Below are 20,281 nucleotides of genomic sequence, written 5' to 3'. Positions count from 1 at the left end.
TCTGTCCTGTTGTTCCTTTGACAAATGTAAACGGTGTGGACCTGGTATGACTTGGATCTCAGTGGACATGTTTTAAAGTCACCATCAGGTGTTTCCATCCTATACTGTCCTTTCACCACCGCCTTAGGACAGATGTAATCCAAGTGAGGCACCGAGCAGGGAGTGGGTCAAACAACCCACATGCACTGCTGGCTTAGCCACTCTGCATCGACCTCTGCAAGCCTAAGAATCTTAGTTTTCTACATAGAAAATCAAACAGTCAGTGCTCCCCCAAATTCAGATAGTCAACTTAATGAGACAGCAACTTTTCATAACATTTAATTAAAGCGGCATTTTATCAGGTCTGTGTAAGCATGGTTTTACTACTGACCTATTGCTTTATTTTCAAAAAGTGGGATGCAAGCGGCTAAGAGGCCTGGGTTTGTCCCAATATTCAGGCAATCTAAGAGTAGGTAACTTGGATGTTCTTGACGCCACAGAGCATCAACTGAAGTGAATGAAGCCTGTTTCAACCGACATTAGTGTAACTTGACTACAAAATGAGTAGGTACCCAAGGCAAGAGCCTCAGGCTGACGGGTTTTTAAAGGCTGTTTAAAGATTCACTCCTCAGTGATACTTTTACAGTTCAAAATATGTTCTTTCTAAAAATGTGACACAGAATAATTTACACCAACTGCTTTTTATTATCAAGTTTCAGAAACCTTTCACAAAATGGTTTTAAAAAAAAGCCAAAAAACTTTACAACCATGGCTAATGTAATTTTTTCCATTGTTCCCAGTCAGCTTCAAACCCATTGTGTGCAAAGCCCAGTTTTCCATGCATCTAATGATAGATACAGGCTATGAATTCTTTATTCTATTTGTAGCAGCTTATGCAGGTGCAGCCAAACACACAGCTTCAGGACGAATTGTACAAACTTTACAATGCTGGATCTGAGTTTAAAATAGGAAACATAAACTCTACACAAAACTGATAAAAATCAAGCAGATACCAGGACTGAAACTTATAACCCACATGTGAAAGGGAGTCTTATTTCAAGTGCTTTACTCTGCTATAGAACAGTCGAAATGAAGACGTAAAGCTCCGTGGTTAGTTTAAATTATACACTCTGTGGATACTATACCAAGTTTAGAAGTTACACATAGATCAGCAGATGTCCATCAGTTCATCTGGACTCATCAGGTACTCCAGCAGCTGGCAAATCCGGCAAATGTGGAGAAAATCCACCGTGCAGTTGCCTGCAGTTTACTGATGGGCACACTGCACTCCAGGTCCATGATGGCTGCTGCTTTCCTCATCAGAGCTGTCGTTGTAGGCTTCACGCCTCTGACCACCTCCAGAGCCTCGAGTGCTATCGAATTCCTGAAGCTCTACTTCTTCTGTCTCCCCAATTACATTAGGAACTTCTGGTCTAGATGGCAGGAGATCTTCTAATTCCTTCATGAAACAAAAACAGTAGGTATGTGCATGCACACACACTTTGAGACAAGACCTTACTACGAAGCCAACGTTCACACAAAATAAATATTTAAACACTAGAAACTTCACTGCAGACATGTTCCACTGTACTTTTAAACATGCCCCACTGTATTTCTAAACAGTGCTGGCTGAGGGATGTGCTCCCCAGAGAGTTCAAAGACTCTTCCTAGTACCTCATATCCAGTCTGCTTTAGGCATTGCTTGGTTGTTCCACAAACATTTACATCAGCAACATCATTTTCAAAATGACCAGAAAAAAAAAAAAAAAAAACATCAACCATGCAAACATTAAAATAAAAGCTCCCATAGAGACTCTGTCCCAAGAGCTGGGAGTGGTTGGGCACATCTATAATCTCAGCAACCAAAGGACTGAGATGGCAAATACATAGAACTGAGGGTTCTAGGCCAGCCTGGGGCTCAGGCAGTGAGAGACCCTGCAATAAAACAAAATGAAGAGAGAAGAAACACAAAGGGAAGGAAGAAGAAAATGAGAGGAAGCCAAAGGGAGAGCCACAAATCAGCTGCTTAAGGAATATTAAACCAGCTTACAGAAAGTTTGTCTGGGTTGATCCAGTTGTTTTCAGGAAACTGCACATCAAACTTTATGTAAAGATCACCCTTTTCAAAGGGATTACGATACTGTGGCATTCCTTCGCCTCGAACAACACGAACACATCCTATTATTTAAAAAAAGGAAATTAGATAAGAATTTTACCCAAGAAAGATATTCAATTAATATTCCTTTGTTACATACTATAAACACGAATTGTAACAAAACACAGATAACCAGGTAAGAGGAAACCATTTACCTGGTTCAATTACTTTGCCAGGGGGGTATTTCACTACAATCTGACGAGCATCAAGATGTTTAAATGTGAACTGAAATCCACACAAAGCTTCAACAAGTCCTATCTTATATGTCATATGCAGATCATTCCCATCCCTCTGGAACACCTACAAAGTGCACACAAAACATTTTTAAAAACAAAAACAAAACCATGAACCCATACCACCCTGCTGAACATTCCTTAAGTCAATTTCAGAATCTTAACTCCACCAGAGGCAAAATGACACTGTCCCTAATTTCAAAGCCTTTTATTAGCAGAGCTAGTTACTCTTGAGGAGTATGTCAGAAACTTCTGTTACATGATCCCAACCGGCAAGAAAGGAGTCTAAGATCAGTGTTTTTTTTTAAAAAAAAAAAAAAAAAAAAAAAGAGTTCAACCAATAAGGTGCAGTCAGGAAAAGTTAAGGACTCAATTTTGCACCATTCATATAGGTACAAAGAAGTTTTATCTCATTTAAAATCCAAACTCGGGGTGGAGAGAGAATCAGTGTTAGAGCACTTGCTGCTGTTGCAGTTTGGTTCCTAGCACCTACATGGTGGGTCACTACCATCCACAATTACAGTTCCAAAGAATCCTCTTCTGACCTCCAGTGGGCACCAGGCACACATATGGTACATAAATGAACAGTGAAAGAAAACATGCATATACATTAAAAAACAAAAATTGGTCCAGGCACAGTAGTATGCACTAAGGAAACAGAGGCTATTCTGGTCTACAGAGTGAGTTCCAGGACGCCAAGGAGGGCTCTTACAGAGAGAAACCTGTCTCAAAACAAAGCAAGCACCAAAAGCCAAACAAAAACCAAAATAAAACAACACCTCTTAAAGCATCCAACTTGCTTAATGCAAATTACACAGCAAATGCACAGTTGGCTTAATCTTATACAGTATAAACTTACAGATTACATATTGCTGTGAAATCAAAGTTTCCAGAGAAAAGCTACATATTTCAATCTGAAGTCTTTTATGAGGATAATAAAACCAGAACACTGCAGGTCCAGAGCCTGGTAATTTACCTTGGGCTATCTTCAGTCCCTCAAATTAGCCACTCTGCCCACTCTGTCAGCCTGAACATCCTGTGACTTAACCCAAGGCTACGAGTCACCTGACAAACATCTGAGGCTGACAGCTGAGATGTCTGTACTTTCCTATAACGGCCTATTTTCTACTGATGTATTTGGAAAGTGTCTTGATTTGTGATTTTGGTTACTGCTTCTAGTACTATGACATTGATTCTGCTGTAACATGAATTTGAGTTACAGATTATGGCCATTCCATTCACACTTAACTACAGAATAAATTCTCTTGTCCCCTTGAAGGTGAGAGCTGTGTTTTTTGCATCAGCATTGCAAAGGTCAAGTAAGTGCAAAGAATGTACTGGACTTCAATGTCTGGGAGGAAAAAAAGATCAATTTCAAAATAATTTAACTTGTAATTTTTACTTAGAATTTGCTAAACTTATACTTAAATTTTGAAACTTAAATTGAAATAAAATTAACTGTAGTGAAAAGGTCACCAAAATTTGTTCAAAAGAAAGTGTTCTTGGAGCCAGAGTGGTGGCTCATACCTTTAGTTACAGAGCTCAGGAGACAGGATCTGAGCTCAAAGCCAGTCTGGTCTACAGACCCTTTTGTTTTATTGTCTCAAAAACAAAAACAAAAATAAAAACCCTGAGTACTAAGTGAGTCAGCTTAATTTCTATCCTAAGCCAATCTTTAATGTCTACAGGCCACAAATAGGCTAATAGAAACTGGCTGGACCAAAGACAGTCAACAAAGTGACTCCCCGACCATTAAGTCCTATTTGTATGCTAACTGACCCTACAATGCCAGAAGCACAAAAAGAATTAACACCTAAATTTCTGGGAAATCTCTGCCCAGAAGACATGAAAGTCTCTCCATTTATTAGCTTCCCATCTCTTCAGAGGAGTTCTCTCTCTTCTGTGAGTGTGATGTATGCAGATGTGTATGCAGAGAGGGAGGGGCATGTAGAAGCCAGAAGACTTCTGGAGTTCTGCTCTATTATTCTCCCTAAACCTAGACTAGGTTGGTGCTATTAAGACCCAGCAATCCTCCATGTCATCCACATGTGGCCATGCCAACATTCCATGTGGGTTCTGGAATCTGAGCTAAGGTCTTCATGTTAACTCGGCCAGTGCTGCTATCCCCTGACCCAGACCTCCAGCTCTCTCCCATTCCTTTACTCTGTTAACCTCTAATTCTCAGAAGGTTTAAGAAGTGCATTTGAAAGTTCACTTCACACTTTCATTTTGGCAAAGAGTTCTCTATTACTCAATTGGTATTCTTTCTTACTGGTTCCACAAATCTGAGATGCAAAATCTGAAGAACAATTTTGGTTTAGCTCATAGGACACCTCAAAAGTTTGTTCTTGGGTTGGGGATTTAGCTCAGTGGTAGAGCACTTGCCTAGCAAGAGCAGGGCCCTGGGTTCGGTCCCCAGCTCTGAAAAAAAAGAAAAAAAAAAGGAAAAAAAAAAAAAAAAGACAGTGAAAAGTTTGTTCTTTTCCTAAATGATTCTTCCAAATTTACCCTTGAAATAAATTCTCCTAAAGGTGGCTTTAGAACATAGGTTCAACTGTACCAGGAAGAATGTTGAAACATTTTTGGTCCAGCAACCCAAGGAATTCTAATATGATGCTCAAGTTTGCAAGTTTGAGAACCAAAGAATGTAGATTAGTTATGCACATCTACTCAGGGTCTCTTGTAACAGGATCCTCACATTTTAAAAAAGCAGAATATTTCAATGTTTAAACAATGCTGTATAACAAAATGCCAATGTTTCAATGTTAATGCTACAAAAGGAGCAAAAAGTAATACTATGTTCTCGTATAGAAGCACCTAATTTAAAGTACTTATAATTAAAAAATTACCAGGGTGATTGCTGTCATGGGGGTGGGGGAGTGACCTGATAATCTGATTTAAACAAATAAATGTCAAATTTTTCCCTTCTGTTTCTGTTGTCAGAGAATTTGTGAAAAGATTAATGAAGAGCACAGATGAAACACTCAGAGGTTTCAGTAGTTTCTGAAGCAGTTATTGAGAAGGAAACCAACATAACCAAAATCCTATGCTTGTGCTGTATAGACAGACACACTGACACACACAGAAGAGACAGGAAGATGAATGCGTATGACATACACTCCCAAAGCTTGTTAGCTTTTATCCCATTTTTACAACTTCAGCCACTGCACCCATCCGATCTCAATTTTTTCAGACACTATGTGGAAGGGGAAAAGGCCCAAAGCCACAAAGTGACAATGCCTTTCTTGACATCTAACATACGAGAAGCCCTCCCTATGTTCTAGTTCAAAGTATATTATAAGTATGTTTGTGGTTGGTTTTATTCTTACAAGTGAATTAACCGAGCTGGATAAACCTCATCCTTGGCTCACACATTTACTGCCCAGAACTAAAACCAAAACTAGAACTTTTAACTTCTACCCTTTACTACTTTCTAGCCTAGGCACTCTCACCTGTTGGTTGGCAATTCTGTGCACTACTACTGCTGTCAATAATCTTAACCCTAAGTGTTACATTATGGTATGTGCACCAACACTCAGAATGGCCTAGTGATATCTAAACCATAACCCACTGTTTACACTTTACTAACTCTCAATGATGTGGCTATGTCAAACTGCCAGCCTTCTCCTTCGTGTGTCTTGTAGGTGTCATGCTCAGTGATACCTAACAAATGGGTAAACACAGCACTTGGGAGGCAGAGGTAGAGGCAGGCAGAGCTCTTGAGTTCACGTTTCAGGACAGCCAGGTTACACAGAGAAACTGTCTTGAAAACCACAAAGAAAAAAAAAGATCTTAAAGCAGAATTCTAGACACTATTCTTATTTTCTAGTCATCCAAATATGCAAAACTGAGCGAAAGTCGAAATACCTGTAGCACACATCCCCCCTCTTCTTAAGATCTGACTCATACATAAGAAAGGGTGGTCTAGGAATCAAGTCACAATTTTGTGAGCATAACTCAAATTCTCAAATTTGCTTTTCAACATGACCTTGTTGTAATTTTGAAATGATTTTACTTTTAAAAAATACAGCTTCTTTCTTGGGAAAACACCAAATAGTGAATGGACAAGGCTTGGGAGACCACAGTGGCTACCAGAGAATTCAGCCACGGGGGCTGGAGAGATGGCTCAGAGGTTAAGAGCACTGACTGCTCTTCCAGAGGTCCTGAGTTCAATTCTCAGCAACCACATGGTGGCTCACAACCATCTGTAATGGGATCTAATGCCCTTTCTGGTGTGTCTGAAGACAGCTACAATGTACTCACATACAAAGTAAATAAATAAAATTTAAAAAAGGAAAAAAAAAAGAATTCAGCCATTCAGCCCCACGTTGGCATGCAGCACTGAGGTTGTGGAACACACGGAGGCAATGCCTAAGGCAAGGAGTGGATCCCTGCATGGCCACAAGGATCAAACCGCAGAGCATTATGTGTTCTCTTTGCCCATCAATGAATTGGAGATTATTAATTTTACCTAGCAATTATCTTTTATGTTAATTGTGATGACTATTCTTGGTTATTAATTTGACTACATCTAGAACTAACTAAAACTCAAATTGCAGTCCTTATTGTAAGGGATTTTTCTTTTAAACTAAATCATCTGAAATGGGAAGACCCACTTCTCTGGATCTTTTAGACAGGAAATTATACCTTAATTCAGATCTTTACTCTGGACCATACCTTCTTCTAGAAGCCTATATAAGGACATGGAAGAAGAAAGCTGCCTATATAAGGACATGGAAGAAGAAGAGAGATCTGCCTGCTTGCTCTCACTCACTGTCAAGTCCATTCCTTCACTGGCTTTAGAGCCTACTTCTTCAGGATTCTGATGTATGCTGAAGACCAGTGAGATGTCCAGCCTCAGAGACTGAGCCATTACTGGATTCTTGGACCTTCCATTGGTAGACAGCCATTGCTGACTAGTAGGACCACAGCATACATACACGCCATTGTAATAAATCTTTATAGTAAACTATGAACACCCCCCCCACACAGAGAGAGAGAGAGAGAGAGAGAGAGAGAGAGAGAGAGAGAGAGTGAGAGTGAGTTAGTCAGAAGAGAGCACCTGATCCTCCTGAAATGGGAGCTATAGGAGGTTGCGAGCCACTGTGTAGTTGCTGGGAACTGAACCGGGTCCTTTACAGGAGCAGCAATTACATCTCTCTAGTCCCTGGAAAGCATCTCTTTAAGAATGAGGTTTTAAAGATCATTCTAGTGCAGAAGAAGCAGACTTGGTTTGACCTGCAGACCAGAATCAAAGCTACTAGAGGAAGGTCAAGATTAGAAAGCCCCACACTACCTTATGCAATGTATAGGGGCCATAGCTCTGTGCTGGTGGGCCTTATCCTTGCCTACAGAAGCAGTGGCATCATCTCTGCTCCTGTGTCCAAGAAGCTGCTGCTGACAGATGGTACTAGGGCTACACTGCCAAGGCTACCTCTGGTGCTAACTCTAAGAGCTAGAGTTACCTATCTAACTCTAAATGATCTCAAATTTATCCTCCTGTCTTAGCTTCCTAAGGATTGGTATTATAGATGTGCCACTAAGGTTATTAAAAACTCCAGGTGAGCTAAGCATGATGGTATAGGGCAGAGAAAGGAGGATGGCAAGTTCCAGGTCTGCCTATGGTGTAAAATAGGAAAAGAAAAGGGGTAATGGAGTAATATAAAAACATGTTCAGTGGCATGATCAATATTCCATACAACGAACCTTATCGATAGATAGTACAGTTTGCTTTGAACAGATATAACCAATATCTAGAACTTGGGCTAGTGGAATAGATAGCTCAGAGGATAAAAGCACTTGCCACAAAAGACTGACAACCAAGTTTGACCCCAGAACCCACTGTAGAAGAACTGACACCACAAAGTATGTCCTCTGATACATACCATGACATGAATAAGCCCTTTGCTCCCACCACACCAATAAAACAGACTACTTTAGAAAATAAACCCCTGACCTCAGAAAACTTAGCTGGCTACCCAGTATGTAGCATAAAATTCATCAACATAGTAGGGCTGAGACAGTGAAGACTGTACCCACCCACCATGTATACAAGGAGTTCTAAAGCGAAATTATGTTGCCCAATACCATCTAGTCCAATGGCTCTTATTTTACATAAAGGAAAAGGAGGTGCAGAGACAAGAAGATCATTTAAAGGCACAGTACTAATCTACAGTAAGGACAGGGCAAAGACTAACACTGATGGTGCTTCTGACTACACCTTAGTGGGTTTATCTATGTTAGTCAGTTTCTGTAAGTAAGCCACACTCACTGTGAGCTAAAAATTAACTCAGCCACACTCCCTTAAGTCATCTGTGTTCAGTTTTACTCCAAAGCATCTAACAGATCTATCCTACTTCTTACAAGCAAGATCAATTCTGAATAAAAGAAGGGGGAAAAAGTGAATAAATCAAAAGGAAATTACCTCATGTTCTTTTTCCTGTAGCAAAAGAACAATATCTCCAGGTTCCACTCCTGGAGCCTGGTCTGCTTCCCCAGTGAACGTAATTCTCTGTCCATGTTTCATGCCTTTGTCTACATGAACTTCCAGAATCTTGACTTCTTTAATCACCTTCTTTCCTTCACATTTTTTACAGCGGTCTTTTTCATTGATGACCTCTCCTGCAAAGAGAGGTATTCAAACTTCTAGTAAGAAAGAACACCCTGGGTTGGGGATTTAGCTCAGTGGTAGAGCGCTTGCCTAGAAAGCGCAAGGCCCTGGGTTCGGTTCCCAGCTCCGGAAAAAAAAAAAAAAAAGAAAGAACACCCCAACATTAAGCTGTCTAGACAGTGCACTTAATTAAAAAAGATACACTTTGGGTGCTACTAGTTAAAGCTACCATGAGTGACAAAACTCTTACTAAATAAAGGTCACCCAAAGGGTCCCAGCTACCCAAGATTACAGAGTAAAACCTATCTTGACACTTCCTTAGCTCCTTGGGCAGTCAGGTGCTGGAGCTTCTAGGAGTGCTTCTGCAAACCTTTTCAGTTCTTACTTCAAGTAGGTTACCAGCAGACAGACACAGTCCAAGCAAAATTTTACTTTTTCTTTCCAGTAGGGGTTACTGAATCTAAGAACTCACTAATGATCTATACTCGATCCTTAAATATTCTCCATGGTGAATTACTAAACTGTACTGGTACTGTGCAGTTTACTTCAAAGACTAAGCCTTGTTTGGATTTTTTTTTTTTTTTTTTTTGGTTCTTTTTTTCGGAGCTGGGGACCGAACCCAGGGCCTTGCGCTTCCTAGGTAAGCGCTCTACCACTGAGCTAAATCCCCAGCCCCTGGATTTTTTTTTTTTTTTTTAAAATGGTGTTATGTTGCTAGGGCAGGCTTAAAACTCACTATCCTCCTGCCTCTGCTTCCTGCATAAAAGACTGCACCATGCTCAACTCAATGGGGCTAACTTTGGTTTCTTGGTAGGGAAGTTAAGCAATTTTAGCAATGTAGAATGCAGAGACACCTCATGAGAAAATAACATGAAGCTATGGAGGAGACAACCACAGATACCATTCCTTAGCTGTCTTCCTCCACCCAGCTTTTTACCACAGAATCCTTTACTGACATGGAGGTTAGTGGGTTAGACTGGCTCAGCACCTGGGATCAGCTTCTCTCTTTAGCACAGTGATTTTTCATTTTCAACGTATACCACTGGTCTCAACACAGGTTTCTGGGGCTGTACCCAGGGCAAGGCCCTCATGCTAGAAGGCAGTCATTGCAGCAACTACGCTATCACCTCAACCCAGTACACACCTTCTTAAAATGAACTCACCACTTCCAAGAACAATGTGGAAAAGGGAAATTCTACAACTATACTAATAACCAACCACCAGGCAAAGAAAAGAATGGGGGACGTGGCTCAGTGGTAAGGATCCTAGGTTTAATCCCTACCATCAGGGCTAGGGTAGGGGTAGGTAGTGTTAATTAATCAGAATAAGGGCTAGCGGGTATAGTTCAATACTTGCTAAGCACACTCAGGGATTTGGGTTTACTCTCCAGTGTTGGTGAAGCAAAATTCTCCACATAAATGAATCAAATTCAAAACCTACATTTCTCAGTTACACTAGCCACATCTCTCCTTCCCTTGATTGAAGTCAACTTAATTTAAAAACCAAACTATTAAAAATAGACTCAGAATTTGATTAGGTTTTTCAGAATGTTCCTCCCAACCCTACTAGTTAGGTGATAAAGATTAATTTCTGAGTTTGCATGGTATCTCAGAGATAGAGGCAGATTAGGAATTCAAGATCATCCTTGAATACAGTTCAAGGTCAGCCGAGGTTAGAGACACTATGCTGAAACAGTAATGGCATAATAAATTTCAATCTTCTATTAGCTCATTTTGTAAATAAAATAAATATATAAGTTTATTTTTAAAAATTTGTAGGGGACTGGAGAGATGGCTCAGTGGTTAAGAACGCTGACTGCTCTTCCAGAGATCATGAGTTCAATTCCCAGCAACCACATGGTGGCTCACAGCCATCTGTAATGGGATCTGATGCCCTCTTCTGCTGTGTCTGAAGACAGCTACAATGTACACATACATAATAAATGTTTTTTTAAAAAAAAAAAAAAAGATAAATCTTTTAAAACAAATTGTAAATGTTTCCGACTTCTATATTTCCAAAATATCCAAATATAAAAGCAAAGAAAATCCCAGGCACTCACCTTCTCCATTACAGTCAGAGCACACAGACTGCATCTGCTGTACCATCCCTGGAGCCAGCTGTCTTATCATAATGCGCACACCTCGACCCCGGCAAGCACTGCATTTCTGAACAGCTCCAGACTTTCCACCTTGGCTAAAGCAAAAGTATGAATCACACTTTTGTCTACAAACATTACGGTCATTAAAATATACAAACTGTGCTTTTAACTCCCCAGAGATATTATTGCAGTGACCTTTAGAGGCATCAGAAAACGCCCAGCTGCTTATTAAGCTTTAGATCAAGAAAGGGTTTTACCTAGTGCAGACTGAGCATGCCACTTACACAGACATAGGTGACAGACAACAGCCACTCACCCACTGCACGCGCTACAGAGCACATTCTTGCTGAGCTGCAGCTTGGTGGTCTTGCCATTGTACAGGTCTTCTAAAGACACTCTGCAAGAGAGAAAGAGGCAGGCTCAACCAAAGTTCGCCAACAGTATTAGAAGACAGAAGAGCTTAGAGCAAACCTCACCTTGACTTTTGTAACAAAGAATTCAAGAGTAACTATGACTAGAGACACTATATATGGTGTTAATACTCCCCTCAGACCACAAAAGTTTGGTTCCCAGCCCCTACACTGAAACCACACGTGACTACAGCGCTAGGGGATGCAACACCTCTGCTACTCACACACCCTCTCTCACTCAAAATTACAAAAATAGTATATTTTTTTGAGACAGGGTTTCTCTCTGTAGCCCCAACTATCTTAAGAACTCAGAGATCTTCCTGTCCCTACCTCCTGAGTGCTAGGAATGAAAGACACCCGAGACATCCACTGCCACTACCACCCAGCAAAGATAATAAATTCTTGAACCAACAACTTTCTGTAATTTATACACTTATAACTCCAATTCATCAGCAATACTCTTGACAGAATCTTGTGATTCACACTGGCTTCAAACTCAAAATATTGCCAAAAATGACCCTGAACTAACATGGATCCCCTCTGCCTCTACTTTCCAAGCGAGCTACGATTACAGCATACATCATCTTGCACAGTGTTATGTGGTACAGAAAAACCCAGGGACTCCTTTGTGACAGACAAGCATTCTAGCGACTAAGCTATATATTCCTAGCTTCTAATTGCAATTATCACCCAATTTTATATGAAAAAACAAACAAACAAACAAACAAACAAACAAAGACCCTAAAGCACAGAAAAGCTAATTAGCTTAACCAAGGTCATATAAGCACTGATTCTAGAGTCAGAGCTTTACTGGAGGAGAGGGTACTCTATGGATGTTTAAACTACAAATATATATTATAGCTTAGGGGCCTGAAGAAAGAGCTCTTCCAGAGGATCTGGGTTCGATTCCCAACAACCACACTGGAGGCTTACAACTGTCTGTAAATCCAGTTCTAGGAGATCAAACTTTCTGCTTACCTCTTCAGAAATAAGGTATACATATGTATGTACGAATATAGTCATACATATAAAAGTTTTTAAAAATTAAAAGAGAGGCACTTAGTTGTGTATGTTTGAAAAATGTCACATACTGTAGCAGGAAAGAAGGGAAGAATAATTTCAACAGAGAAACTTTCAACCTTTTCAGTTTCTGAAGACCCTGTCAAAACATGATACTGCATGTCTGAACAACTCTTTCCCCCTCCTCTAAACCATTTATTTTTCCTATCAGGAAGTGGGCATCACTAAGGGTGGATGAGCACAGAATACTGTGTGTGCTCAGCAAGGATCTGTCTGAGAATGGCAGTACAGGTAAGTCAGGTCGGCCAGCACTCAAGTGAAGATGGTAGCATTCCAGACCTGGTTGGACAAGTCATGTTGTAATAGCTGTACAGACCTGGTCTGGTCTGGTGCATAGGAAATCAACCAGTAGGTCGTATAGCAGCTTTCTACAGGATCAGCCAAAAGCACTGTGATCTACTGGGTTAGCTTGCTGGTGACTTGTACCAGCTTCTGGGTGAGCTTGGAGGAGAAGCCCTCTACATGGAGGTATGAGGCACCTTGGGTGCTCATGATGAACGTTGGCATGGTGGCCCTGAATGGGTGGCCCTGAATAACTTTTAACAGATCTTCAAAGTATCTAACTCAAAAGGCTGAACAAAAAAGTATCAAAATTATTTGTATGTGAAACTATACAATATTTTACATATCCATAAGAAAAAAAGACCTGGGTTCAGTTCTAAGTATGAACACAGGGACTAACTGTCTGTAACTCCAATTCCAGAGGATTCAACACCTTCTTCTGGGCATTCACTGTACATACATGCAGGCAAAACATCCACACACATTTTTAAAATAAATGTTCCTTTAAAACAAAACAATTTAAAAATTGTATTTGCTAAGTGTGGCAGTGCACACTTATAATCTTAATACTAAGACAGGAAGACTGGCTAAGGTCCAAAGCTCTAGGCCAGACAAAGTTAAATAGAAAGACCCAGTCTCAAGCAAGCATACTAACTACACCTACACATGCCTGTGTGTGTGTGTGTACACATAACTAATAAAACAGAACAATTTTATTCATGTATAGCATACTTCAATTCCAAGATCAATTCCTAAACTAATCTCAAAAAAACGAAACAGTCTCATCCTTCCCTAAGGAGCTGTAGCTAATGGTTGTGGAAAGAAGGGATTCATTCTCAGTGATGTGGCCAATGGTACGTTGCCCTTGCTCAAATAAGTAACCCCACCATCCCTATTCGTGAAGGAAACTATAATTAAGTATAAAGGGCCAAGGGAGGAAGGGCAAAAAAGTAGCAGGGACTTGTTAGAAAGAGGTTCATTTGAAGGGGAAGCATAAGAAAAGGTAATATGAAGATTGCTGCTAAACTACACTTTATATTCCTGTGTGTATCAAACTGTAAAAGAATAAAATTCTAAAAATTATTCACCAATACCATCCACTTACATCATAGATTTAATAATATTCATTTGTTTGGTTTTTTTTTTTTTTTTTTTTTTTTTTTTTAGACAGGGTTACACTATGTAGCTCTGGTTTTGTGGAGCAGGCTGGCTTCAAATTCAAGAGATCTGCTAGTCTCTGGGTCCCTTTGTCCCAAAAGATGAGATTAAGGGTGTGAGCCACCAGACTTTTCCCCCTATAGAAAGGAGGGTAAACCAGGCTTCACACATGCTAAGTGGGCTTTGCCACTGATCTATTCACACCCAGCCTAATTTAAAACCCTTGAATCCAGGTAAAGGAACAAAGAAATAATCTGAAGTTATTTCCAAAGCACCTATACTATTTTATGGTATTCAGCCTTTCACCAAATTGTTACTTTAAGCTTAACCCTTCATACTGTAGACAGTATGAAGTAGTACTTATAGGTAGGCAAGATGGCCCAGCAGATAAAGGTACTTGTTACAGACCTAAAAGGTCGAAGAGAACCAACTCCCTACATATTGTCCTCTGATTTGCATGTGCACACAAAATAAAAAATTTTAAAAACCACTTACAGATGAAAAATTACCAACAACACACTATCACATCTAAATAATAATCTATTGATCGACATAGAAGTTTTACAGGACCAGGAAAGGAAGACTGTTAAGTAATAATCTGACTATATTGACACTCTCCAGAGAGGCTTAAAACCAGCAAAATTTCTCTAAAGCAGTTAGGTTTTATCAGCTTCAAAACATAGATGTCAAGCCAGGGATAGTACCTCACACCTATAATTCCAACACTTGAGAGCCCAATGCCTGCAATGCAGGATGGTGGTTATAAGTCAAGGTCAGCCTTAGCTACAGTGTGACACTACCTCAAAAAGAAATAAAGCCAAATACTTGGCTGGGAGTCTGTCAGAGATAAAACAGCATACAAAGGAATGCACAGCAACAGCATCTGTTCTATGCCCCCTGCACATCACTAAAAACCAGCGGTTAATCACCATGAAATGGAATCATAAAGCCACTCAAGAAAGTTAGTTAGAGGGGCTGGAGAGATGGCTCAGTGGTTAAGAGCACCGACTGCTCTTCCCGAGGTCCTGAGTTCAAATCCCAGCAACCACATGGTGGCTTACAACCATCTGTAATGAAATCTGATGCCCTCTTCTGGTGTATCTGAAGACAGCTACAGTGTACTCATAGATAATAAATAAATAAAATATTAAAAAAAAAAAAAAGAAAGAAAGTTAGTTAGTAGGCAGGTGTGATGGGCACATCCCTAATCCTAGTATTCAGGAGGAGAGGGAAGAACATTGGACAAGCTCCAGTTTAAAATAAGGGGGGGGGGGGCTGTCTCTGAAGACAGATTATGTCTGCAGCACAAGCATCTGGGTTCACTCCTTAGCACGTGTATAAAAGGCCAGCTTTCAGCTATGGTGGGGCCGGAGAACCCATTCTTGCAGTGGATCCACATGGCAGCTCACAGCCATCAGGAAGTCCTGTCTCAGGGAAGCTGGCATTCTCCTCTTACCTCCTTGGGAACTTATGTAGTGCACAGACATACACTTACTTAAATAAAACCAAAGAGACAGATCTAAATAAACAAAAACTAGACCAGAAGGATGGCTGTGGATTACCAACAAACCTGCCTCCCTGAGTTCAAACCCTGGAACCCACATAGTAAATGACTAGAACCAACTCAGTCAGTTCGACAATTTGTCCTGACCTTCGTGTGTGCAGTGTAGGAAAGGCTCGTGCCCCCCATCCTCCACCCCCACCAACAACAAAAACCATAATTGAAATATTTTAAATAAACAACTAAGAGTCAGGCATGATCATACACCTGGGTAATCCCAGTATTTTTGAGGTGGAGGCAGGATACCAGGAATTCATAATCAGCCTTGGCTTCGTGAGCCCTTGTCTTAAAACGCCAGTGTTCACTCTCCCCCACCTCAATTCAGTTTCTAGCATTTGTTATTAAAAAACATGGTCAGTGAAGTAATTTTTAAAATATAGTGAAATGGCCATTTTCAGACTGTAGAGGAACTGTGGAGTCTTAGTTTAAAATCAAAGTCCATACTGCTTATAATGCTGACAGTTAGTTATGCCAGGCTGGAAGCCAGTAAACTCCATGGAAACCAATTTAGGAGAGGTAGCATTGAGGATCAAGTAATGAGGGACCTTTCCTTGTAAATAATCGAAACCAACCATTCTTTTGCCTTAAAATATTCACACTTGAAATGTTCAATCATATAAACAGGCAACCTCAACAGCATACAGGAAAAAAAAAATCAGTTAAAAAAAAAACCTATTCTTTAAGATCTTGGTTGTTTTGTTTTTGAGACAGGCGTCTATGTATCCCAGGTTGGCCTCAAACTAGTTACTCAGCTGAGAATATATGACCTTCAAGTCTGATCCTCTTGCCCCTGCCTCTCCAGTGCTGTAATTATAGGTAAAGACCACCCAACCTGCTTAAATGAAGAACTTTGTGTCTCTGAGGTAAGCACTTTACCAACTGACCTACATTTCTAGAGCACCCTTCCACCCTTTAAGGTCTGAAGCAAAATATATACAATTAAGTAATTCACTTTGTTACTTAATAGGAACACATTTTAAAACACAAATGTTAGAATAAAGAACAAAATACTCTGTAGTAAGCATCCCCACCTGGGGAAGCATTTTTAAGAGACTCACTTCAGCGGATGCATCATGTCCTCGCCTCTTCTTCTGCCATTTCGACTTCTACTTTGATTGCCCATGAAGCCAAACAATCCTCCACCAAAAATATGTGAGAAAATATCATCCATGCCGCCACCCCCGCCGCTGCCTTCCCGTAGACCTTGTTCTCCATATCTGTCATATAGCTCCCGCTTCTCTGGATTTGACAATACTTCATAGGCAAAACTTATTTCTTTAAACTATAAAGTAAAAGAAAAAATGAAAACAATTGGATTTTTAAGTGCAAGAATGTGAGAAAGACTTCAAAAAACGAGAAGCCACCTAACTCCAATAAAAAGCTCTGAGTTGGTTTCCTTTTGGTCCTCTTTATTACCTATTGCTAAAAATCTTAGAATTCTCATTGTAAAACTAAAATTGTCCTCTGAAGGTAATTATCATTATTGTATATGCATGAGTGTGGGAGTATGGAGATCAAAAGACAACTTTCTCTCCTTCCACTGTGGATCAAGCTCAGGTGGTCAGGCTTACATGTGGCAAAGACTTGTAACAATTGAGCTATCTCAGTAGATATAATTTTTATTTCTGAAGAAGATTACAAGCATTAGGCTTTACTCTGGTCATTTTCAAGTAAGTTAAAATAACACTGAGAGTTTCACTCTGTAGGCATAAATGAACTTTTCCCTACATCACTCCTTATTTCTTTAAGGGACACATTTCCAACTTCAGTTTAAAACTAAAACCCCGGGGCTGGGGATTTAGCTCAGTGGTAGAGCGCTTACCTAGGAAGCGCAAGGCCCTGGGTTCGGTCCCCAGCTCCGGAAAAAAAAAAAAAAAAAAACTAAAACCCCAACAATAAAACTCCAAATAACTTACTTTATCTCCAGCATTTGGATTCTTATCAGGATGGTATTCTTTGGCTAACTTTCGGTATGCCTTCAAAAAAAGATTTTGGAAGAGAGTTATACACAGCGAACAATTTAAGAAATTCACTTTTCTGAGAAGCAATGTTCTAAAGTTATGGCCTTCCAAAACTGTCACTCACTATTTGACGTTTTCCACTTCAGTACTGCTTCCTTGCTAATAATGTAACCCAAGTTACTGAGGAAAAATACAAACAAAACAAAACAAAGAAAAAGAGACTGAAACATTATTTCTTGTTTTTTTTTTTTAAATATTATCAAATATCTTTGATGACCAGTAACCAGACCAAAAAGACCACAATAAACAGATTGTAGATTGAGCGCTACATTTTACAGAAACCCTAGCACTCCTACAAATTAAGCAAATGATACTTCTACTAAGTATCTCTCCCCATGCTGGCTGGCTCCTCGGCCTGCCCTCCAACAGGAAAACAGCAGGCGGTCCTAAGTGATGTTTTATTAGCACTTGGCCGGCTAACTGGGGTCCTACCTGGTGGTGAAGCTACATACTCTCAATTAAGTGATGTAGGTAAGCACCATGTAAGTCTTTACACAGACTCATGAATTATATAACACAGCCTACCATTTCCGGTAGGGCAACAGGAAGTCTTTTTCTTTGGACTTCACCAGTCCCAATACTTACGGGACATTCTTATTTTTCTCAGTTTACAGATTTGATGCCGACAGCCATAGTAGATGCGGACTTTACTAATAGCTTAAGTCCCGAGATGATTTTGTACAAAGGACAACAATGAGACCTGTCTTATTTTTAGTGAGTGCACACGCAGGTGTTTGGCTGGGACACACGACGACTTATCCCTGAAGCGGCCACGGGGTATTTAGAGCTCCAGCCCAAGAACAATGCTTCTAAACAGACCCAAGCTATTCCGGCTGCCCGGCGAGGAAGGCAGAGGGAGGAGCCTGTTCAGCGCCGGAGGCTGCGGCCCTCAGCCCCACACCGGCGCCGGCGGTCAGCTCCTCCCCGGCCCGGCGGCGCGAGCACCGCGGTTCGACCTGTTTTTCCGGGTGGCCCGGGGCGCCGAGGTGGCGGGCCGCTTCTGCGCAGGGCCGGCGGGCGGAGGCCCAAGGTCAGCCAGAGCCGACTGCGCCCCCGCCGCCACCGCGCCTCAGCCCGGTTCAGGCCGCCCCGACCGCGCAGGCCCCGCGCCCTCGCCCCGCCCGCCGGCCGGCTCGCTCCAGTACCTTCTTCAGCTCGTTCTCGCTGGCGCCGGGAGGGACGCCCAGGATGTCGTACAGCTTCGTGTCGGCCACGTTCGCCATGGCGGCCTGCCCGGCAGCACTCGCAAGCAGGCGGCGGAGCGGAAGGAGCGCGACCCGGACCACGAGCGGCGGCAGCGCAGGCCGAGGAGACGGCGCGGGGAGGCGGGCGGGGCTGAACTTTGACCCGGCGCAGCGCCATGACGTTGCCACAAGGCCCCTCCCCCGGGGCCGGACGGGGCGGGGCGGTTGGGCGGTGGGCGACGGTGTGCGGCAGGTGGGGTCCTTTCCTGACGCCCGTAGGCGACGCGCGAGCGACCGCGGAGTGGAGGGAAGCGGATGACGGCGTTCGTAAGGAACTCTCGCTGCGGCTGAGGCCTAGGGGAAAGAAGCCGGCGTGGAATCCTCCTAGGGTGGTACCCCCGGGGCCGCGGTGAAAAGCAGCACGTGGGTGTGAGTGTGTGAGGTTCCCACATAGCGAATTACACCCCTAATGTGATTTTATCAACACCTTCACTAATTCATATCATCTCCTAACTTCCCCCTCAGCACCTCTGCGTAGGGAAAACAATTTCATTCATAAATACTCAGATTTACACCTAGCAGAAGAGGTTTTAAAGGCATAGCCATCCTGTCACATTGAAGGAGAGGACAAAATCTTTTTACACATTCCCGGTTGGTTTGGGGGCATCCAGATAAACCAAAGTCACCCTGTTCCGCCGGGATCATGTGTTCAAGTGTCTCACTTGACAGCTTTAAAATTAGCTAACGCCGAAGGTTTGGTTGGCATAAGGCAGTATGGCTGCGGGCCGGCACTTGGTGGCTGTCAGTCGATTTCGTTTGCTTTAGCTCAAAAGATTTCCGTGCTTCTACCACGTGCCAATATGCACAGCTTGCCTTCTAACTGGTTTTCTGATAGTAAAACACTTCTAGTCAGTTGAAACCTGAACTGGGAAACAATTTCTCATTGACCATAAGTCTGTCAATGGAGGTGGTATGCCTTTCTTGTCATTCTTCCTGGCCAAGTTGTGGAGGTCCTTCCCTGCCATGTTAAGGGCTAAGGAAATTTAACCTGAGAGCTCTGAGGAGTCTTAAGAGAAGTTAGATGCTCCTTCTACCATTCAAAATGCCCCTTCACCTGTAACGTTCTCCTTGATTCATAACCTAGTAAACCTTCCTGTCTTATTTGAGGCCCCACTATGCTCGTTTTCCTGATAAGTATGATTTATGACATGAATGCTGTTCTCACATGTGAGTCAAAATTCTTTAATAGGATACAGATTATGTATCTGGTATCAAGAACTTATTAGAAGGTCCTAGCAGGGGAACCACAGCTATTCTATACCCTTGGCCAAAGATTAGCCTCTCTCTATTGGGGAAGCTCATCCTTTTTGACCAAATATCCAGTTTCAGGAAGAGACATACATGGAGCAATGAAGAGGAGAGGGAACTTTCACCTACACACCCAGATCAGCCAAAACAACCCTGGTAACAGATGCTCAAGTCAGATCATCCTCACTCTGGCCTTGAATTT

At 41.7% G+C, this 20,281-nt stretch overlaps 1 protein-coding gene and 1 long non-coding RNA gene across 4 annotated transcripts in view; one reads left to right on the top strand and one right to left on the bottom strand.

Annotated features, from left to right (window-relative positions):
* LOC147999372 (uncharacterized) overlaps positions 1 to 20,281 on the top strand; it is a 267,261-nt gene that overhangs the window by 177,141 nt on the left and 69,839 nt on the right. The window lies entirely within an intron of this gene.
* Positions 662 to 18,830, bottom strand: Dnaja2 (DnaJ heat shock protein family (Hsp40) member A2). The gene is given in 9 exon segments (NM_032079.2): positions 662 to 1,438; positions 2,030 to 2,157; positions 2,290 to 2,434; positions 8,792 to 8,988; positions 11,037 to 11,170; positions 11,392 to 11,472; positions 16,625 to 16,848; positions 17,483 to 17,542; positions 18,733 to 18,830. Coding segments are annotated over 9 exon segments (1,239 nt in total). The 5' UTR covers positions 18,811 to 18,830; the 3' UTR covers positions 662 to 1,246.

Source organism: Rattus norvegicus, chromosome 19 (genome assembly GCF_021556685.1).
Source record: "Rattus norvegicus strain SHRSP/BbbUtx chromosome 19, alternate assembly SHRSP_T2T, whole genome shotgun sequence".
NCBI lineage: Eukaryota > Metazoa > Chordata > Mammalia > Rodentia > Muridae > Rattus > Rattus norvegicus.
Note: the sequence above shows the minus strand (reverse complement) of the source record. Positions and strands in the feature narration are given on the sequence as shown.